The sequence below is a fragment of the Cupressus sempervirens genome, chromosome 4, assembly GCF_028749045.1.
Source record: "Cupressus sempervirens isolate cs-2001-9-10 chromosome 4, ASM2874904v1, whole genome shotgun sequence".
Lineage (NCBI taxonomy): Eukaryota > Viridiplantae > Streptophyta > Pinopsida > Cupressales > Cupressaceae > Cupressus > Cupressus sempervirens.
The window spans coordinates 496,683,697-496,704,817 of NC_143121.1; the positions used below are offsets into that span (position 1 = coordinate 496,683,697).

Below are 21,121 nucleotides of genomic sequence, written 5' to 3' on the forward strand. Positions count from 1 at the left end.
AAAGATTATGCTCACGATGTCAATTTCTGGCCTTTCTCCAATGAAAGTACATTTCCACATGAATATGGAATATTAAGAGCACCACCTTAATAAGCCGGTAGAATGCAAGGGGAATCAAACCACTATCCTGCATTCTATTAATCTTGTACAATCAGTTCCACAAACTCTTGATTATGTAAAAAACTTCTACTATATAATTGCATTTGACATCAACACAGGATACCCCAGTTGTATAACCACAACCCAACTCCAGGAGCTGCCCTATCGCAATGAGAGGACCACTAAATATCTAAAGAAGCTCCACGATAACCAAAGAACCTGAACTTGTAATGATCTTTCACAACAACTGTAAATATTTCATATGAAATGTCTGCTTATATTCATCTGCCATTTCTTTCCTGGTATTTTTCGTCAATAATAATTAAAAGACTTCCTCCACCAACATTAGAACTACCATGATATAATGTCGGCCAACAATGTATAGTTTGGGTTCAAAAAATTCCCGAACGACTATATTCTTCACAATAAGCAATCTAATTTTTATTTGTCTAACTTTAACATAGTTGGGAGGTAATACTTTAATCTTGGTTCTTAATACATATAAGGTTGCCCAGATTGAATATTTGATTAGAACTAAGTCACTGTGACAACCTTCAGAAACATTTACTTGGCTTACAGCACATTATCTTCCTTTTATGTTTGAACATATAAAGTATCACAAATATGGATGGCCCAATGTTTAGATAGAATATAATCAATTTGCAAAAATAAATCAACCACATTTTCCCAGTAGCTGCTACTGCAAAATATTTCCAGACTTTAAATATAAAAAGGGATCATATTAAAAATATTTGCTCTTCTCATGAAATAAAATATTATATTCAGAATAAATTCAACATATCCTCCTCATAAGAAATGAAAGAAAATACTATTGTCTCTGGAACTATTCAAAACCTTACAAATTTTCTATTGAAGAAGACACAATTTTGCCCAAATGTAGACTCTGTCAAGAACCTACCTCATTGTAGAACCAGGTTTCTGTCCAGCTCTTCCATCAAATTCATGAAAGTTTTTGTATCTAGAGATCTCAACTACTGCTCAAGCATCAAGCAATTTCAAAACCACTTCAATAACATCTCAACATGTTCTGAATAATCCTCTCTTGTACTTTTATAAGATTCTGCATACAATTCTTGGTACTCCATCAGCTTGGTCAGCATTCCATTTCTGTCTTTTTATTTGAAATTAAGCAACTTATTTTATTATTAAGTCACTTTGATTACTTTATTAAATAATTAAATGAAGTTTTCATTATTGTTCAGCAACTTAAATTTTTTAATTATTTGACTAATTTCTAATGTCTCAAAGAGGCAACGTTACAAAAATACAGACCTCAAGCATCATTAAACTACAAGTTATTCATCAAGAAAGCAAAATGCTTCCAAGTTGAAGCTCAAATCAAGATGCAAGTTGGAAAAAAGCAAAAAGATAAAATCCAAGTTTAAGTGCAAGTTATCAATATGGAATCCCAAGAAACCAAGAACAAGGAGAATAAACAAATGAACAGGTCTATAAGTGAAGAAAATTTACCACAAACTTGAATTTAGTTTAACAGCTTTAACTAGATCAGTTCAGGTACATGAAGGAACTACACCACTTCTACAAATTCAAAATCATGGAAATGAGAAGATTTCTAAGAGTATAGGAAAAACTGCATGAAAATGAAGCAACTTGGGAATATGAGCCATCACAATCAATCAAAGGCTTGAAACTGTTGAATATAAAGAGATATTTTTCATCACTGAGGGGATGATCAAGTTTATGAGATAACCATGTTGAGGTGGCACTCATTCGTCTTCAACCAATTAGAAGGCTCCAAATGCACATGTCCAAGCTCATACAAACAGATCATGTCTAGTGTACATGTGGACTCTACATAATGCTTCTACCTAACCTATTTTCTGATTGGTCAATAAAAGCATTGTAATTTTCTCATTGGCCCACAAGGTGGTTCTTTTACGTAATTGGTCAAGCATTTAATGATTGTAGCTATTAGCTGGATTAGGGTTGTGTTGGCTAGATCTTGGCCCTTGATCTTGAATCAATCATGGCCATTCATTCTACATGTAGCCTCTATAAAAGGCCAACTTAAATAGAGGAAATATCAGTTGGTGGATGATATAGATCCTTGTAGTGATTGGACATCACATCAGTAGCCTCCATTGTTTATAGAGGATGAGATCTATGATTTGGAGAGGTAGGATATGGAGGAGGCGGTGGATTCACAGTGGATGATGTTGAGGACGATGAGGTTGAGAATGATGAGATAATATCATTGCCAGTGCCAGTAACATCTACATCCAAGATGGAGATCGAGCCACAACTAATCATATTGAACAAGGAGGCACACCATTGTAGAGGACGAGACACTCTAACCTTTCCCCTAGTTTTTAATACCAGGCTACCAACCATTACCATTCCACATGAGGATGTCATTTTGTACCCAAATTGTATTTAAATCAATCAAATATATCTAGAACAGCCTTGTTTCTTTTGTTTACTCTTCAACTGACTCATTGGATGCATTGCCTCGTTGAATTCTGCAAAAAAAATGCATTGGATTTTCGAGGGTTGAAGTTCATCAGCTAGGCGTATTGGAGGTTTATGATGACAAAGGGACTATTCAATGGATGTCTATTGGAAAAAATTTCAGATTTGGGGCAGTGGTCATCCTTTCAATCAGCCATCACATGATTGAAGTTGCTCGCATATAGATGGATTTTAAAACAATCAGTCAAGGAATGGAGAATTTACTCGTCGAAGCTTAGTGATAAAGAATTTTATGTCTTGACCAAGTGTTTTCAATCAATTCCTATGCTTACATCTCCTAGGCATATAATATAATTCCGAAACGATTTATCAATTTTCTCAACCTATAAATGCAGTTAAAGGGCAATTATTATATGGCAATCCCACAAATCAAGCTATCAAACGATTGTACTTAAAATGTTCCAATATTCATTCAAGTGTTGCTATGCTTCAGCTATCTGACCTTTCTTCTAGAGGAACATGTAACTTTAAAATATAGAGTTACTTCTTGGGCCTTACAATAGAGTGGAATATGACCAAAATTTGTTTAGGTTGTATATTTGTTAGTCCCATTATTAGGTTCTTATGGTTCATGGTTTGATTCTCTTGGTTCTAGTTTTGTAAGGGATTTGTGTAATGTCCCCATTTTAGCGTATTAGCCTATCAATGGCCCTTGTAGGCTAAGTCAGATGGTTAGAGGGTCTCAGTTGTTAGAACCAAAGGTCAATTCCTATTTCAGATGGCAGGAGAGTTCAAGATTGCTCTTCATTTGGTCGGTGCTAGTGTTCATATTTGGTATAGTAAGTCAAAGGTTGATAGAGAGGGACTCTTACTATTTTTAGTAAGGCAGTTGGGTGCACAAAGGACATTATGGTTGACTCCCAGGTTTGGACGAAACTAAGAAATAATGATTATTTGTGGAGTTATTTGAATTACTAATAAAGTTATTACTTTATTGATAATTATTGATAGAGTTAAAAAGTCACTTTATAATCAATGGGACCATGACCCTTCATTTAAGCGACTTAAAATGCAATCAATGGATTATAATTTGCCAAAGTATTGAAGTATTTTATAAAGTCAATGTGTACACAAGTTTATTTATTTTTAACAATATTAAAGTGCATTTATAATCCATGAATATGAGCACCCAAGTTTGAAGACTTGTCATAACATCTTATTAAAAATCTAAAAGTGGATTTAAATGCTATTAAGGAGATTGGAGTTATAAAAGAACATCAGAAAGCAAATCAATCTCAGTATTGTTGATCATCTTGACTATGCTTTTTGGGGTTTGTTACTCTAGAAGAGAAACCAAGAGTTTCAGCCATTTTTATGCTTTGGAGATCGAAAACTCTTCATCGTAATTGCAATCTTGAGGCTGTGCGAGATCAGCTGAATCATTGACATAGTGTGGGATTCGTTCAAGAGTTTAATCTGAGCAAAAAGAGCAGATTTGTGCAAGGGTTTGAAACAAATTTGGAGTCTCGTCTACTGAAGACCTGTAACTTTATTATTGCAGCCACTGTCGACCAGATTTCAATCTTTTTACCTTGCTGAAATTAATTTCAGATTTTGCTATAAAGGAGTTGGTGCAAATTCTAGGTATGAATAGAGTGTTCCTTATCATTGCATATGAAGATATAAATAATACAATTCAACTGCAGCACTCGTATGGTTAAAGTTTATTTCAGTTTTTTATTTCTTGCAAAGTTTCTATTCTTGCCTGGCAACACTTTCGAAAGTTCAAGAAAATTACATAAGTTAATTTTTGCCTGGCAATACATTTACAAATTCAAGAAATTGCATATTTATTCCAAAACAATCAGTCAAATATATCATTGCATAGCAATTCAGTGGACTGGTGGAGTTGGAACCTACAGGGGTTCTTACAATTTGTAAATGCTATTTCTTACATGATAATTGGACACCGTGATTGGAAGTTGGAACAATTGGTTGTTAGCTGCTATACTTATGAATCATAACTGTCAATGGTTCTCTGTGTTCAAGAGTTTCATGATCTATCTTTGAGATTTATTGTCCCAGCTTTAAAAGAGTGATAAAAGATATAGTGAGTGCTAGCTTTACCATGTGATTTATGAGTGCCATTATCTTCCAGGAGTAATTTCTAGAACCAAATTCTATTCTTTGCCTTTAGAAAATATTGCAGACACAATCATCTTCTTGGTGAAGAGTTGCTCCCATTACCATGAAGCATTATCGCATGGCGTCCATTCCCTTTTAGTGAACCTAATCAAGTACAAGTTTGTACTATTTTGGGATCCGTAATTTATGGCCCCAACACTGTCGTTGTTAGCCTAAGGCAGGCCTACCATCGCATATAATGAGAGGCCAACATGACACAAACATTCAGAAGTTAGGGGGTTGTTCCCTGTGCATAATTTATTATTTAAGTGCTAAGTGATGATGGGTATTTCGTGTAATTCATACCTAGTGTGTCTCTTTCTCTCATAGTATATATTTGGAGTAAACGTTATAAAATACTAATGAAATCAACTATTAGTAAAGTCTAATCACAATTGCATTATAAGGATTTAAATATATCTTGAAGAAATAGGAGAACCATTTTTGACAGATATTGCACAAACAAAGAGTGTTCTCCCAAGAGGAAATGCTCCAATGTGGAATAAATGAAGGACAATATTTTCCTTTCATATGCACATCTGCAATGCTTTTGATGTATTTCTGAGATAACAAAACCACAGGAACAATGGCATATAGAAGAAAGTAAAGTATAATAATCATACTTGGAGATATTGTGCAAACTTAAAGGAAAGAATGCCTGGTGGGGTTGTATTTTGAAATCCTTATATGCCCAGCCCTGATCACTTTTCTCAATGGATCTTTTTGCTACCCTGGTCAAGAGCTCTGCACCATTCCAAGTTAACAAATTATCTTCGTATGTTGCAGTGAATTCAGAGAGGCACTCCAGCAGAAAGGGGCTGCGAAAATTACCATCAGATAATGATTCAGCTTATAGCATATACAATGTTCAAAACTTCTGAAATCAATTTATCCAAAAGATTTCCTACTAACCAAAATGGAGCAGGAAAACCTCATGCAATTAATATCAATATTAAGAAAAGTATAGTCCAATCAATAATAACCAGAAATAGATGTGATTTTATATGCCAGGTACTCATCATGCTTAAAATATTTTTATCAAAATGTGCTTCAAAAAACAAGGTATCTTCTGTCATGTAAAACACCAACAATGTTCAAAATGGTGACAACTCTGCCCTACAGTGTAATCTACTACAATGCAAGCAATGAGAGTTGATATTACCATTCTCAGAAGCTTCTTAATGAACCTGATCAGGCAGGCTTTCCATCAGAAATAAGTGCTAATAACTTGAACCAATAAATTATGCAGTATACTTTTGAACAAGTCTTAGACTTTATAATGTTTTCCTAATAGTTTTTCAAGGCGGTAGCCTAAGAAGCTCCAGTCTTTAATTTAGCCTGTCACTTACAAGAATGGTCTCAGCATAAACCTATATCCACCTCCTCTAACTCCATGAATGCCATGTTGACATCATCCGAGAAAATTGCATCTGATGAACATGGTCCTAGCTAAACTATAGCAATTTTGATATAATATAGATGCTTACGAATTCCTTACTTAAATAGACAGGTATATATTTTCATGAAACAGAATGTAGATGTTAAATATGTGACCATGAATACTATCTAAACTATCCAAAATACTGATACATTTGATGATTGATCCAAACTAAAGTAGAGACTAATTGTGATCGAGTTGAAATATCCCAAACCGGATATTTACTGGATTTCTTTTTCAGCAATATATTCAGAACTTGAAATAAGCATATGTATCACAATACACCATAGAAAACCAGAAGACTGACCAATATAAATAAACCTGTTCTATCACAAAATGAATTTAGTATTCAAGCATATGGAAATGTGTTACAAACCAACAAAATAAAACCACAACTCTCATAACTCCTTAAGACATGTTATTGCATTATACAACAGCAATACAATAACCAGCACTAACAAATCCAATCTTAAATACAAATTAACAATCAGATTGGAATACTAGAATTAGAACCTGTAAACGCATATGAAACACCTGAATTGATGTCTCCCCGGACAATGGGTTTGCATCCACTGTCTACCGGCACAAGGGGCTACATCCTCGTACTAGCTGAAAGCTGAAGCTTTCTGAATAACTCTCACAAGAGAGAAAATTGAAACTGAATCATAAATCAAGCATGCCCAGGAATGAGCCTCTTTCCCCTTTTAATACACAAACTAAGACTCTTCAACTCCCCTCTGGCTTTCATCTTATTCCTCCTTGACCTTTTGCCCTCTTTATAACATTAGATTGACCTTTTAATAATTTGAGTCTACGCTCTCCTAGTCAATTTTAACATTATATATAATAAGACTTCAATATTTCTAATATCCCATAAAAGGGACATTACAAATCTCCCCTCCTTAAAATTGCTTGTCCTCAAGCAATCAATACCAGGATCCCATATGAGCCTGCAGGTAGCTCTGCAGCCCAAACAGAAAACAAATCCAGCCATACTGCGAAACACAGTGCCCCTCTGCAATCCCTTCGTCAACCGGATCCCTAGATCCCATATAACTCGGTGAAAAACGTTGCACCTATAAATTGTACAACTCTGATCATCACTGCATCCAATCTCGAACTGAGTAGAGTTGTAACCAAATCCTCAATAAGCCGTAGATATATGCTATCAACACCTGGGTCCCAAACCTTGTTGTCATAACCAGCCAATATGATAAGGTAGAAATGTATCCATGAACTATGCATAACCTAGTAGATGGTGACAACCCAACCTATATAGATGATGTAATAAACAAGCCACTCAAAATTTGAAGGTAACACCCTAGGCGCAACAAATACCATACTATCATCTTCAATCTAGAGAACCTTTGAGCACATAGGTGTTTACCGTATGGATTAATTAAGCAACGCACACAGGAATTAGACACGAACAGCAAACAGTAGAACTATTATTATTCGCATATGCCAACAGTACATTTCACTTCCATAGATATGATATGTTATGATATCCTCCTTACAATGCTTCCCGAAGGGGTTATAAATACTTTCCGACGAACCTTCCCGAAGGTATCCGTCGGCTAAGTACATTATACCCGTTACAAACTGTTTTCCTGTCGGCTACATAACAAGACTTTTACCGAAGGGACCTGTCGGCCGATGCACAATTTCTACCGACGACATTATCCCCCCCAAAAAGAAAAGTCGTCTCCTGACGACTAGCAAAATTACGAGACAATCCATAATGAAGAATAGAAGAAGTACTAGAGAGAAGGAGGGGTCCCAGAAGAGTGTTGTTGACGACGCAACTCATACACCTGGTCAGTCCGGATGCGCAGATCTGTCTGAATCTGTGAATTAACTTCTATGGCCTCCTTTAGGAGAAGCGCAGCATCCATAGCTTGTCTCTTGGCCAACTGTAATTCATGCTCTGCTGCATCTTTATCCGAATAGCTGCGTCCTTCTCCTGCACCACTGCAGCCATATCCTTTAAGAGTTTTGCCCGCTCTGCTACCCATGCTGCCTGCTGGTCGGCTAAATCAGTGGCTAACTTTTCTCTGGCCTCTTTTTCAACTGCTAGGGATCTCTGAGCTGCAACACTGTCTGCGGCCCTATCCGCCTCCGCACGCTGCCGCGCATAGTAAACTTCTTTGTACAGTCCCACGATCTCATGTGCCAACTTCATCATTGGAGTGTCACTCGGTCCCAGCTCTGGCTCAGTGGCCCAGTCTGCCAACATCTCTGGTGTCTCAACGGTCGACCAACCTCTATCTACAAAACAAGTTTGAAATCGTTCAGGACAAATCCTACGAATATACGTTCGAATCAAATGCCACTCCCTTCACCAAGTGAGAGCCTGAATGTCCACATCATGCCCCTTCTTCAATGCAGACTTCATGGTCCTGAGGTAGTCCCTGCACCTGTCCTCCTCTGACCCATAATCCTCCTTGGCGAAGTCCTCGAATGACCATTCGGGGTCACTATTGTCCTCCTTATCAGTGGGAGCCACGCCCACATCCGGTGCCACCTCCTCTGTTGTTGGTGCAATCACAGCATGTGGCGTTCCCTCCTCCTGAGACTGGGGCTGTGGTACAGGTGTTACTTCAGAATAGCTGGGGGACTGAATGGATGGGCCACGCTTGTCAAGGACGAGTTGGAACTGCTGCCTCAGAAAAACACTGGCTCTATCCATAACCTCTGGCTGTGCTGGGTCCGTACACTCCTGTGCTCCTCCGTCTGATACGTTCTCTACTGGGAGTGTCTGGGTTTCTGTTGACGGTGCTACTGTAACAACTGCTGCTGGCTGACTTAGGGCAGACGCCCCGGGTGCTGCTACCGGAAGTGCTTCAGGAGCTGACGAAGTCTCTCGGTCCACGGGTGCGGCCAGGTGGGCAAAGCCGACCGCAAATCCTGCCCCTGGTCGGACAGGAGAAGGCCGTACCCCATGTTGCCATGGTACGGCTAGTGTAACTGCCTAGTGGGATCCTCCAGTCGTCAATATCGGTTGCCGAGTTTGTCCAAACCCTGGAATGTGAGCCATGTGCAGACCCCGGGGTGTCAATTCGGAAGTCATAGGGACTGTAGTACGCGGAAATACCAAGGGAGTAGCCGTGACGATCTGAACCTCTTCATCATCCTCGCCCTCCCCTTCGTCTTCTTCCATACTGTCCTGCTCAGAAGATGTCTCCTGTCGGCCGCTATCACTATCTCCTGCCATGTCTACCCGTGGCCTCTTTTGACCTGCTGAACCCTTCTGCCCAGAGATTGTGTCCAAGTGCTTCCATTGCATGATAGGAGGTTCTCCTGGAGCCAATGGTCCAGACTTCGCCTCTAACTCTTCTGATGGAATCACCCGTGCTATAGCATCCAAAAATAGACCAATGGCGTAATGAGGCATATAGAATGTCTTGTGCTGGAGAGTCATGAATTCATGCATCCGTTCAGCTAGCACAGACGCCCAATCATACACTTTTCCAGTCATTATGCCGTTCATCATAGATACTTGCGGAAATGTGATATCCGATGCCCTAGAGGATCCCGTGAGCCTGCTTTTAACCAAGTCCATTAAACACCGCCATGGCCCTTCCTGAATGTCGGTTTTCTTTAAACCCCTTCCCTTGGATGTCTCGGCTAATGCCGCCTGTTCTGCTTCAGTCAAATCCCCACAAACTAACCTGATTAAAAATAGCTTTCCATCCTTTGGAATTTTTTTCGGCTGAATCTTCCTGCCCTGCTGCCCTGGAATGCCAAAAACCCGTGTGAAATCTGTTGCTTTGAATGATACCACTAAGTTCCGTCCCAGATACTGAAATGTGCTTCTGCGAGAGGTTCTGCCATATGTTTCAATCATGGTATGCAGATACCCTTCATAATCTCGAATGCAAAAAACAGGCATCTGAATGGCCCATTCCACCTGCGCTTTTCTGATGCTTGCTTTAACTGGATGGTCCTCAAGGGTTTCTTGCCACCATTTCCGGCAATCCGTTCCATTTAATCCCTCAAATTGTATAGTCTGTGGTGTGACTTCTGCTGCTGTAGGTGCTACCGCCTTATGCTTCTCCTTGTTGCTACTCGAACCCTCATTCAAATTGCCTGTACCTGCCATGCTCCTCCTGGCTTCCTCAAGTTTGGCCTGCGCTAATTGTTTTTTCCACTGCCATTTACCTGCAGACTCCATTATCTCTTTCTAATGGTCTCCCCAAATCCGTACAGTGAAGAATTAGTCCATACGGTGAAGAGTTCTTTCAAAAATATATATGGAAAATCCCCATCCGTACACGCAGGAAGAGATTGAAAATCCGCTCAAGGTAGAAGTTGGAAGAAGAATGAAATAACAAGCCGTACCTCACAAATCCGTACCAAACTTTCCCTCCTCAAGTCCGTACGGTGGTTGCATTCATTGCCCGCCTGTGAAAAATGCAGAATCCCTTCAGTTCCCCTCTTCCTGAAATCCGTACACCACAGGGATGTATTTCTGATGGAATCCGCACTGCCTGAAAATTGTACAATTTGTGGAAATTTCCGTGCATACAAAAGTTAGAAACCGTACAGTGCAAGGAAAGTCCGTACGGTGAGAATTAAGGTGCTTTGTGAACCGTACTCCACTTAGGAAATCCGTACGGTCTCTTTAAAACCGTACCATTCCCCAACTCCCGTACTCAGAAACCGTACGGTGCCTTTTAAACCTGTGCTCCCTTCCAGAAATCCGTACGGTGCAAAAACCGTACAATGCCTTTAAACCCGTACAAGAAAGCCGTACGATCTAAAAACCGTACGGTATCTTTTTTTTAAAAAAACCGTACTTCATTTAAGAAATCTGTACGGTGTAAAAACCATACGGTGCTCCTCTTTTTTTTTTTTTTTTTGAACTGCAAAAAAAACAGTCAATTTTCCGTTCGACCGTCGTCACCATCAGTCTACAGTGACGGAGGGGTCTTGCGAAGGCCATTTCCTGATGCAGAAGTCTTCCGGTCGTAATAGATTTTCAACTTCGACCCATTCACCGCTTGAGGCACTTCATGTCCATCTAAAGTCCATAATTTGATTGCTCCATTGTCCCCTACTTCTCGAATTTGGTACGGCCCGACCCACTTAACCTTGAACTTACCCGGTTTGATCTCATTTCGACCGTCGTACTTTAATACCCACTGTCCGGGCTGAAACCTGTTTAGCTTCAGGTGCTTATCGTGCCATGCCTTTCGCCTATTCTGTGTTACTTCAGTCGCCCACTGTGCCAATAATCGCTTTTCCTCTAACTTGTTCAGTTTATACAACCGCTCTCTTAAGCTTTCCATGTCGCCCAACTTGTTTTCTAGTGCTATCCGCAAGCTTGGTATCATAAATTCCGCTGGTACTACGGCCTCCTGTCCAAACATCAGTTGAAACGGCGTGTGTCCGGTTGTGACTTTGTATGCCGTGCGGTAAGCCCACAGAGCAGAAGGTAATTTCTCCTCCCAATCTTCCCCTTCGATGGCGCAGGATTTGTATATAATTGATACCAGGATTTTGTTGGTAGCTTCGGCCTATCCGTTTGCCCTTGGGTAGTACGGACTTGAGAGCGAATGGTAAATTTTGAACTCCGTGGTGAGCAGCCGGATCACATGGTTTACAAAATGTCCTCCTCTATCGCTGGTTAATTGTAATGGAATGCCGTACCTAGTAATAATCTGCTCATAAATAAACTGTGCTGTACTTACCGCTGAGTTGTCTGGTAGTGCACGCGCCTCCACCCATTTAGTCAAGTACTCCGTGGCAACCACAATGTAATGGCATCTTCTAGTTCAGCTGGTCTTCAGGGGTCCTATAAAGTCCAAACCCCATCGTTCAAAAAGTTCTTGAGCATGAGAAGGATTCAGAGGCATGAAATCTCTTTTCAAGGGTTTTCCAGCTCGCTGGCATGTATCGCACGCGACAACCCATTCCCTGGCGTCATTGTATACTGTTGGCCACCATAATCCTGCTAAAAGTATTTTTCGTGCAGTTGTGTCCGGCCCCATGTGTCCTCCTGCCGGTCCTTCGTGCGCTTCCTGCAGTATCCGTGCAATCTCCTCCTTCAGGACACAACACCTCAGGATCTGATCGGGTCCCATTTTATACAACAATCCATTAATCAGCTGAAATGTTCCACTTCGGATCACCAACTTTCGTTTTTCATTTGGTGGCATGGTATTTGGAAACTGTCCTGTGGACAAGTATTCGCCGATGCTTGTATACCATTCTGGTAGTGCAACGATCTGAAATAGCTGTGCGTCAGGGAAGTCATCATTTACACCGTCTGCCGGTTCCCCTGTTCTGATACGTGATAAATGATCCGCACTTACATGTTTTCTTCCTGGTCGGACAATGATTTTGAAAGTAAACTCCTGCAACAGAAGTAACCATCGGCTGATTCTGCCTTGAATGACTGGTTTGTTGATCATATACAATAGGGCCTGATGATCTACATAGAACACAAATGGAGTGGCCAGCAAGTAATGTCGGAATTTCTGTACAGCATAGACCATCCCCAAGGCTTCCCGTTCGGTGGTGCTATAATTTTGTTCAGCTTTTGATAGCAACCGACTGGCGAAATAGATCGGATGATCCAACCCATGGCTTCCCGTCTGTGCGAGGGTTGCTCCAATTGCATAGTTCGATGCATCCACATGCACGTGAAACTCCTTCTTCCAATCTGGATATATTAAAATAGGTGTTGTAGCCAGCCGTACCTTAAGTCCCTCAAAGGCTTCATCCTGCTCCTTGTTCCATCGGAACGATTCTGTCTTGCAAGTTAATCTATCCAATGGATATGCTATTTTGGCAAAATTTTTGATGAACCGTCTGTAATACCCTATATGTCCAAGGAAAGATTTTACCTCTGTCACATTGGTGGACGGTTGCATCTCCAATATGACCCGTACTTTGTCCGGATCTTTCTTTAGTCCCTCCTTACAGACGATGTGTCCGAGCAACCTTCCGTGCGGGACCATAAATCTGCACTTTTTCGGGTTCAGGGCCAAACGTGCACGACGGCACCTTTCCATACATTCGCCCAGGGCTGCCAGATGTTTGTCCTCTGTACTGAATACGGACCAGTCATCCAGAAACGCCTCAAAGTTTCCGATGGACATCTTGTTAAAAATGTGTAGTATGATCCTCTGAAATGTAGCAGGCGCATTGCATAGGCCGAACGGCATCCGATTATAGGCATAGACTCCATCTTCTACGACAAATGTCGTCTTCAGTTTATCCTCTTCTGCGATTGAGATTTGATTGTAGCCGGAAAAACCATCCATAAATGAGTAGGTCTCGTGTCCTGCTACCTCCTCCAGAATGCTATCCGTGAATGGGATCGAGAACGGATCCTTGATGGTGACCGCATTGAGACATCGGAAATCAACACATATTCGTATCTGAATGGAGTCCTTCTTCAGGGAGATCACGATCGGAGAGACCCATTCATTGGTTTGTACTTTGAAAATAATTCCAGCTTCTAACATCCGATTGATTTCTTCCGTAACCCGAGCCGCATAATTTTTGTTCATTCTATAGGGCCTTTTCCGTACGGGTATTGCTCCTTCGATCAATGGAATGCGGTGCACACATAATTCAGGTGGTACGCCCTTCAGGTCCTTGTATGTCCATGCAAAGACATCCTTATATTCTAAAAATATTTTGAAGGCCGCTGCTTTTAGTACTGGGTCCCAATTGTCCCCAACTAATATGGTTCGTGGTTCGGCTTCATCTCCCAAATTCATGGTCTGCAACGCGACTTCATTATATTTGATGGGTTCTCCTTCAGTGAACTGATGTGCCGGTGTCACATCGAGTGACGCATCTCCTTCCTTTATTTCAGTAAATTCCTTTGGGAAGGCATTGATCTTGTTTTCTTCTATTGTTAGTACATTGCAGGTTGGAAACAATTCATAATCCTCTATCTGCCAATGGTACAGACCATTTACTGAATCCAAATCGTCGTCTCCTTCCAGCCGTAAAACTCCCTCCTGATCTGGTTCCATAATTTGCCCTTTTTCATCCTCTTCTCCTTCAGAATCTGATGAAGGGCCTTCTTCCCCGACCATCTGAGTGTGCAAATCAATGACATACTTTCGGCCTTTGCTTTCCAGTGATAAAGTATTTTTCTTCCAATCGTGCTTTGCTTTTGCTTGTATCAGCCATCCTCGACCCAAAATGGCATCGTACCCCTTCCGCTTGAGAGGAATCACAACGAAGTCCAACAGGAATGGTTGTGTTCCGATTGTCACTGGTTGAGCTGTGAGTATGCCCAAGGGCTTGATTCCGTGTTGATCGGCTGTTAACAGCTGGAAGGTAGGTGGCCATAATGTCGGCCGTCCTAACTTTTTCCAAGTATCCTCCGGTAACACATTGACACCGGATCCTCTGTCGATGATCGTGTCTGTTAGCACCGTCCCGAGAAGGCCCATTTCCACAACGGCTGGATAGCGTCCAGATGAAAGGGCTAACAACATCGGATCTTCTGCACTGGTACCCACCTGTTTGTCATTGGCTTGCTCTACAGGTTGCTTAACACTCGGAACTATATTTGCGAGAGTCGTACGGAGTTGAGGCATCGTGAGCAATAGATCATTTATCTTGACAGGTATCTCCGTATGCAATATTTGTCGTACAATGTTCTGTTCTGCACAATTCCGTACGGAAGTACTTGGCGTGTCTTTTAGGTGAGCCATATCTGCCTGTGTTGCTTTTTGGATTTCTGCCCTTGCTTGCTCCAGTCTCCTCTTTTCTTCCGCTGGGTCAGGATATAGCTTCGCTTGCTTCCGAGTGATGGCCAGAACTTCTTCCTCTTCTGTTCCTACAGTAATCAAATTTACTCCAGACTTTGGGCACTTGGTATCATCATGATCACCAGGTCCACACCAGCGGCATAGCAACTTCGGTGTATTTGTTGTTGTGCACTCCCGGGCGAAGTGACCCCACAGATTGCATGCGCGACATTGAACAATTGGCCGACCATTTGCATCGTACTGAATGCGACTCCTTCCTCCATTGGTGTTGTTGCCACCATTGTTGTTAGTGCTGTTGTTGTTTGGACCGCGCTGGTTGTTTCTATATCCACCTGATGTGGCACCTTCCGTACTGGTGTTCCCGTTCCCCCTGGACGAAGAGGCCTCCTGTGTCAAGAACACTTGCTGCGGTGTTCTTGTTTTCAAATTGAAAGGGCATTCCTTTATTGAGTGTCCCATAATCTGGCAGATCTCGCAAAATTGCTCTTTCGGGCAGGACCCCTTCGTATGGCCTTCTTTCTTACATTCTGTGCACCATAGGTCATTACCCTTAGGTTCCTTGTTCATGTTCTTGAATTCCTTCATCATCCGAAGCATGTCTTTCTGAAGGGCACGAACCTTCTTGTTGCTTCCTTCGTCATCGCTGCTATCATTTCCGGAGGATACATCGTCATCTGAATCGGACGAGCTAGTCTTCTTCTTCTTCTTTGTCTTCTGGTCACTTTCGAGGTTCATTGCTCGGTTGTAAGCTTCATTGTATGTGGATGGCGGCACGATCTTCATCTTTTTCCGCAGCTTCGGGTGAAGGCCTTCAATGAACCATCGTTTCTGTAACCCATCAGCTGGTTTATTCTCCATCTTACTGATTAAGTCCTTCAACCTCCTGGCAAAGACCCGTACAGTTTCATTCTTCTTTTGCTTGGTATTGAATATCTCTGCGACAATTTCGTTGTCATCCCGCAAAAGTTGAAATTCTGCGATGAACTCCTTAATGTTATCCCAACTATTCAATTTCTGTGGATCGGCATCAGTAAACCAATCAATGGCAACACCCCGTAGGGTTGCGGGAAATTGTCGGATCCATTCGTTTGTATCTGTTATGCCATTCGCCCTCCAGATCGTTTCACATGTTTTACAATGTCGAATGGGATCAGCTGCTTCATCACCATCAAATTTAGGCAATTTTTCCTTCGGACCTGCCATTATTACTGTATGTCGAGGGTTTTGTTGTGTACCTGCGCTGTTTTGCACTCCCGCGCTGTTTTGAGCACCCGCGCTGTTCTGAACACCCGCGCTGTTCTGGACACCCGCGTTGTTCTGTACACTCGCACTGTTCTGGACACCTGCGCTGTTTTGCACACCCGCGCTGTTTTTTGCTTCCGTGCTGTTTTCAACACCCGCAAAGTTTTCTGCTTCCACGCTGTTTGGTGAAGAAGAGGGTTTGTCAACCGTAGCTGTCCGTTCCGGAAGTATATCTCGGACGAAGAGGTCACTCCACGCTCGTGCTCCTTCTGCACTCCGAGCCGTGCAAGTCGATCTGCTTTCGTCAGGATTCTCTTCCCGTGGCGTATGCAGGTTCAGAAACTCCTCCCTCGCTTCTTCCACCAAATCAAGCCGTTGTCAAGTCTCCTTCAACAATCCTTCCGCACTCTTGCTTCCGTCGGAAATCTTCTGAAACCTCCTTCGGCGCTCTATCTGCTGAGCCAAAATTAAATTTTCCTGCGCAACGCGTATGTCATCTTTTTCCTTTAGCTTACTCTTGTCTTTGTTCAACTGATTCGGCATTTAATTCATCTCCGCTTGCCTGCGTGCCAGATCCATCGGGCAACGGCGCCAAATGTTTACCGTATGGATTAATTAAGCAACGCACACAGGAATTAGACACGAACAGCAAATAGTAGAACTATTATTATTCGCATATGCCAACAGTACATTTCACTTCCATAGATATGATATGTTATGATATCCTCCTTACAATGCTTCCCGAAGGGGTTATAAATACTTTCCGACGAACCTTCCCGAAGGTATCCGTCGGCTAAGTACATTATACCCGTTACTGTACACTCGAAAGTGTCCCACTCTAAACCCTTCTATCCAAACGATTCCATGAGTTTGGAATGTACGGATGCCGGCTTAGAGCTCCCTATCCACGGAGTGCAAGAGAGTATATTTTAAGAATAAGAAGGCTCTCAGATGAGCCTTAGAGATACTCTTCTTGCTAGTAAACCATGCAATGGGAGATTCCAAAGACAAGATGCAAGAATGCAAATGTCCCAAGGAGTTCCTCAAGGATGCAATGCAAATGAAAATTAAGCTAGAATGAGAATGTCAAATGCAGCTATTCTAAGCATGGATGAGAGTGTTACAATCCAAATATTAAGCTATGTGAGATAGATTATTGCAAAATAGAAGCTAAACTAACATGCAACATGAATCTAAGCTAAAATGCTATGGTATGAGAGAATGTAGACAAGAAATAGAAGTTCTCCACAAAGCTCCAAAGAAACCTGTTAGAAAACCTGCAGCATAACAATATTCAAAAGATGGATCGATTGAGGGGGAAAGCTCTCTCCCTTTTAAAGATGTATGGACGGTAGAGATCAAGATGAAGATGGTGGATGATCAACGGTGGAATTTGAAAAGAGGAGTGATCCATGTGCACACACAAATCAACCAATAGAATATAAGTTGACTTTTCATATAAGACAAAAGTCCCAAAGCTTTTTCTTTTAATTGCAAAATAGAAAAAGGACTTTATGTGTGCACTTTAAGTGGGTTAGAAGAATGGGGTCTTTTATTTAATTAAAAGGGGACATGTTCTTTTAATCAAATAATGAACTTAGGATAGCATAGTCAAACTATAGGTTATAATCAAATAAATTGATTATTAGCAATTTGGCTTAGGTAAGTGATTAAATTAATTTAGCCAAAATGTTGAAAAGGGAGCTAATACTCTAGATGACCATTTTTAGGTGATTACATTTGCCCCTCTTTGACTCATGCGTGATCGATCTGGGAACACATTATGTCAAAGAAAATTGAAGCTAAGTAGGTGATGATAGATATAGATATCTAATTCCGAAGAGTGAAATGCAGAAATAGATAGCAAGTCCTGAATGCACAACCTGATAGCAGTAGTACTGAACACTAGGAAGAGATGATTTCAGAATTCAAGAAGAATACTAACACTTAGAAAAGTGGATAGAGTGAGAACAAGTGAGAAGATCAAACAAATGCTCCTAAGCAGTGATAGAGTATTTCTGCCCCCTCGGGATCGAAATTGAAATGAGGTAAGGGGATGCAAAAACTAGCTAGAAATGAGAAAATTAGAATATAGCAATGTCCAATATGACAGATAAATGATTAGAACCCAAGAATGACTATAAGAAACTGATAAAATGCCCCAGTTTGACTAGAGTTGACCTTGAAGGATATAGCATAAAAATTAGGTCAAATCTAGTAGAGAGATGATTTAGATGTGAAAAAGGTGAATTGAAGTAGATATGAAGCATAGAAATGATGAAGACATGAAGAAATGAAGATGCCCCAGTGATGATTCAGAGATTAGACCTCAAAAGGTCAGCTAACTGCTCAGAAGAAAGTAGAATTTTAAAAGACAATTTTGACCATCAAGATGAACTCGAATTTGGATTTCGATCCCGAAAATGAATCTAGGACGTCAAAATTATTTAAGAGGTCAAAACTTTATATAATGTGATGATAAGATAGAAAAGAGATGAAGTGAAAGATTAAGAAGGTAAAGGACATGAACAAGAAGAAAGTAAAGAAATATATGAAAGGAGTTAGCTGATATGTCCACAAAAAGATGAAGAAAGAGAGCTCTCCCCATATGCAAGAATGCAAGACTAAGCTAGAAAATGAACCTAAAATGCAAGCTAATATGCAAAGTGGTTTACCAGCAAGAAGCGCATAACATTTAGACTCTTAATTTCATCATTGAGCATTTATTAGGGACATCATGAGATCATACAACCATCACTAGTATAACTATGAGGATATGAATATGATCAATATCAGATAGGTATCTGGAAATCCAATCTAAGCATCAGAGACATGTAAGTCAAGATAACTACGTGATTAGATTCCCTAAGTTTAATTTAGCAAGATTACACCTATATCAAGGCATAAGTGCCAGGATAAACCCCAAGTGTGATCTTGCGAAACAGTCAAGGATGATACATTTGTAAGTCAACGTGTTGAATAGGACCAAAATAAATGCTTACAACACTATAGACAAACAAAGTATACCCACAAGCAGAAATCAAGAAGACATGCCCCATGCCCCCAGTCTTCTAGTCAATGACATCCTCGAAAGACTATTAGGGAGGTAACACATGGAAAAGAAATCATCATAGACAACACAGAAAGTAGATAAATTTCTTCAAGACTTGATTCTGATAGTGAGAAATATCGCGACATCGGAGACCGTAGGTAAACTATCTATAAAGTGTTAAAAAAACACTTGATGTCAAAGTGGGGGAAGTGTTGAGAAACACTGTTTTGTGAGTTGTCAAAGAAACCCTAATGCAAAAGAATACCTCAATAGGCTAAGTAGCTATGCCCTCGAGATGAGGACAAGAAACAATTCCAAGCTAGGAAATGTGTAGAAAAATAGGTGATTGAGATTGATAGACATAGGTGCAAGGGTTTCAAGTACCGCCTGTTTCTAAGTTTTCACCACTTTGACAGATTTTTTCAGGACTTTTTTTCAATTTTTTTGTATTTTTGTATTTTTTATTTTTTTGGTGATACATCAAAGTGCCTATTGCTAGGTTTTCACTAAAAAGATCTTTTTTTAGGACATTTTTTTAGTTTTTAGGATTTTTTCAGCATCATATATGATTTTTTGGATTTTTTAGAAGATTTTAGAGATTACTACTTCTCAAGCAAGATCACATCATTTTCTCCTAATGTCTAGCAAGGTATAGTACATGATGGAGAAACAAGTCGATGGATAAGCAAAGATGCATAAGAAAGGAATGTGAAGCAAGTGGAAGTGATCCTCAAGAACTGACTCCTCAAGAGTACCCAAGCTAGGGAAAGAGGTGAAATAGTCATATGAAGCATGTTTTGGATAAGCAATGGAAGTAATGAGCAAGATAGCGTGTAGGATAAGCGGTGAAGCCAACAGGTGAGATAGCATGAAGTGTGTAGTCCAAAAGAGTAGCCATGTCAAGAGACCTATGAGAACCATTTTCATTTATTATGATCAAGACCAAGGGGTCAACTAGATAGGATAGTAATGGGATAGAGAAATAAGAATAAAGCTCAAGATAGAGGCTATAAGTGAATGGGAGAGCACAATAGAAAATCTGGTGAATAAGATAGCCAATATGAAAAGATAGCTCAACATTGTCAAGATCAAAGAGAGAAGAGGGAATAGATGGATGATGGAAGAATTACGCATGACGCCTGTTTGCGAGGTTTTCATCATGGTACTTATCCAAGGTGCCACAAGAAGTAGTTTTCACCATAGGATGAATTTATTTATCTTTACTTTTGCTACCAAGGTGCCACAAGAAGTGGTTTTCACCAAGGCACATTTTCATTTTTTTTTTCTCTTTTTTTCTTTTTTTCTTTTTTTCTTTTTTCTGAATTTTTAGAAAGAGCTCAAGCTTTTTTGAATGTAGATAGTGCTCCTATAGGAAAGATAAGTCATGATAAGCCAAGACCATAGAAAGGTATGCTCAAAGATGTTGATAGGGTGATGAAAGAGAAATGGTAGTAGGAAGAGTATATGGAGGATAATAGTTCATGTATAGAAAGTTAGTGTAAGCTTTAGAGGATTTCATGAGGGTAGTTGAAATAATGGACAAGATCAACATTGACACACACCTTGAAGGGTATTGGAATGATGGAGGAATCATGGATGAAGTAGCTTGAGGTTTAGATGTATGAGGTGGTAGAAGAGATTTGGAAAAAAGTGGAGTGGAAAGCTTTGGAATATTTTTAGAAAGATTTTTGAAAGAAGATGGAATGGAAGCCTTTGGAAGCTTGAATGTCAACTTTGAAGTATTTTCAATATTCAAGTCTTTTAAAAGAGACTTGGGAATCCATATAGCTTTAGATTTTCCTTCGGATACTTCAAAACACATTTCTTCAATAATGGGTTTAGGAACCCATATTTTCTTTGATTTAGCTTTTTTAATCGTGGACCTTTGCGGTCTCTTTTGTGCATTCTCCTTCT

The 21,121-nt window shown here is 40.4% G+C and overlaps 1 protein-coding gene across 1 annotated transcript in view; it reads right to left on the reverse strand.

Annotated features, from left to right (window-relative positions):
* The window catches only part of LOC149562113 (alpha 1,4-glycosyltransferase family protein), a 184,956-nt gene that overhangs the window by 19,065 nt on the left and 144,770 nt on the right, over positions 1-21,121 (reverse strand). Inside the window, exon 4 of the mRNA XM_089825658.1 lies at positions 5,358-5,552. Coding sequence (XP_089681784.1) covers positions 5,358-5,552 — 195 coding nt within the window. The remainder of the gene's footprint in view (positions 1-5,357; positions 5,553-21,121) is intronic.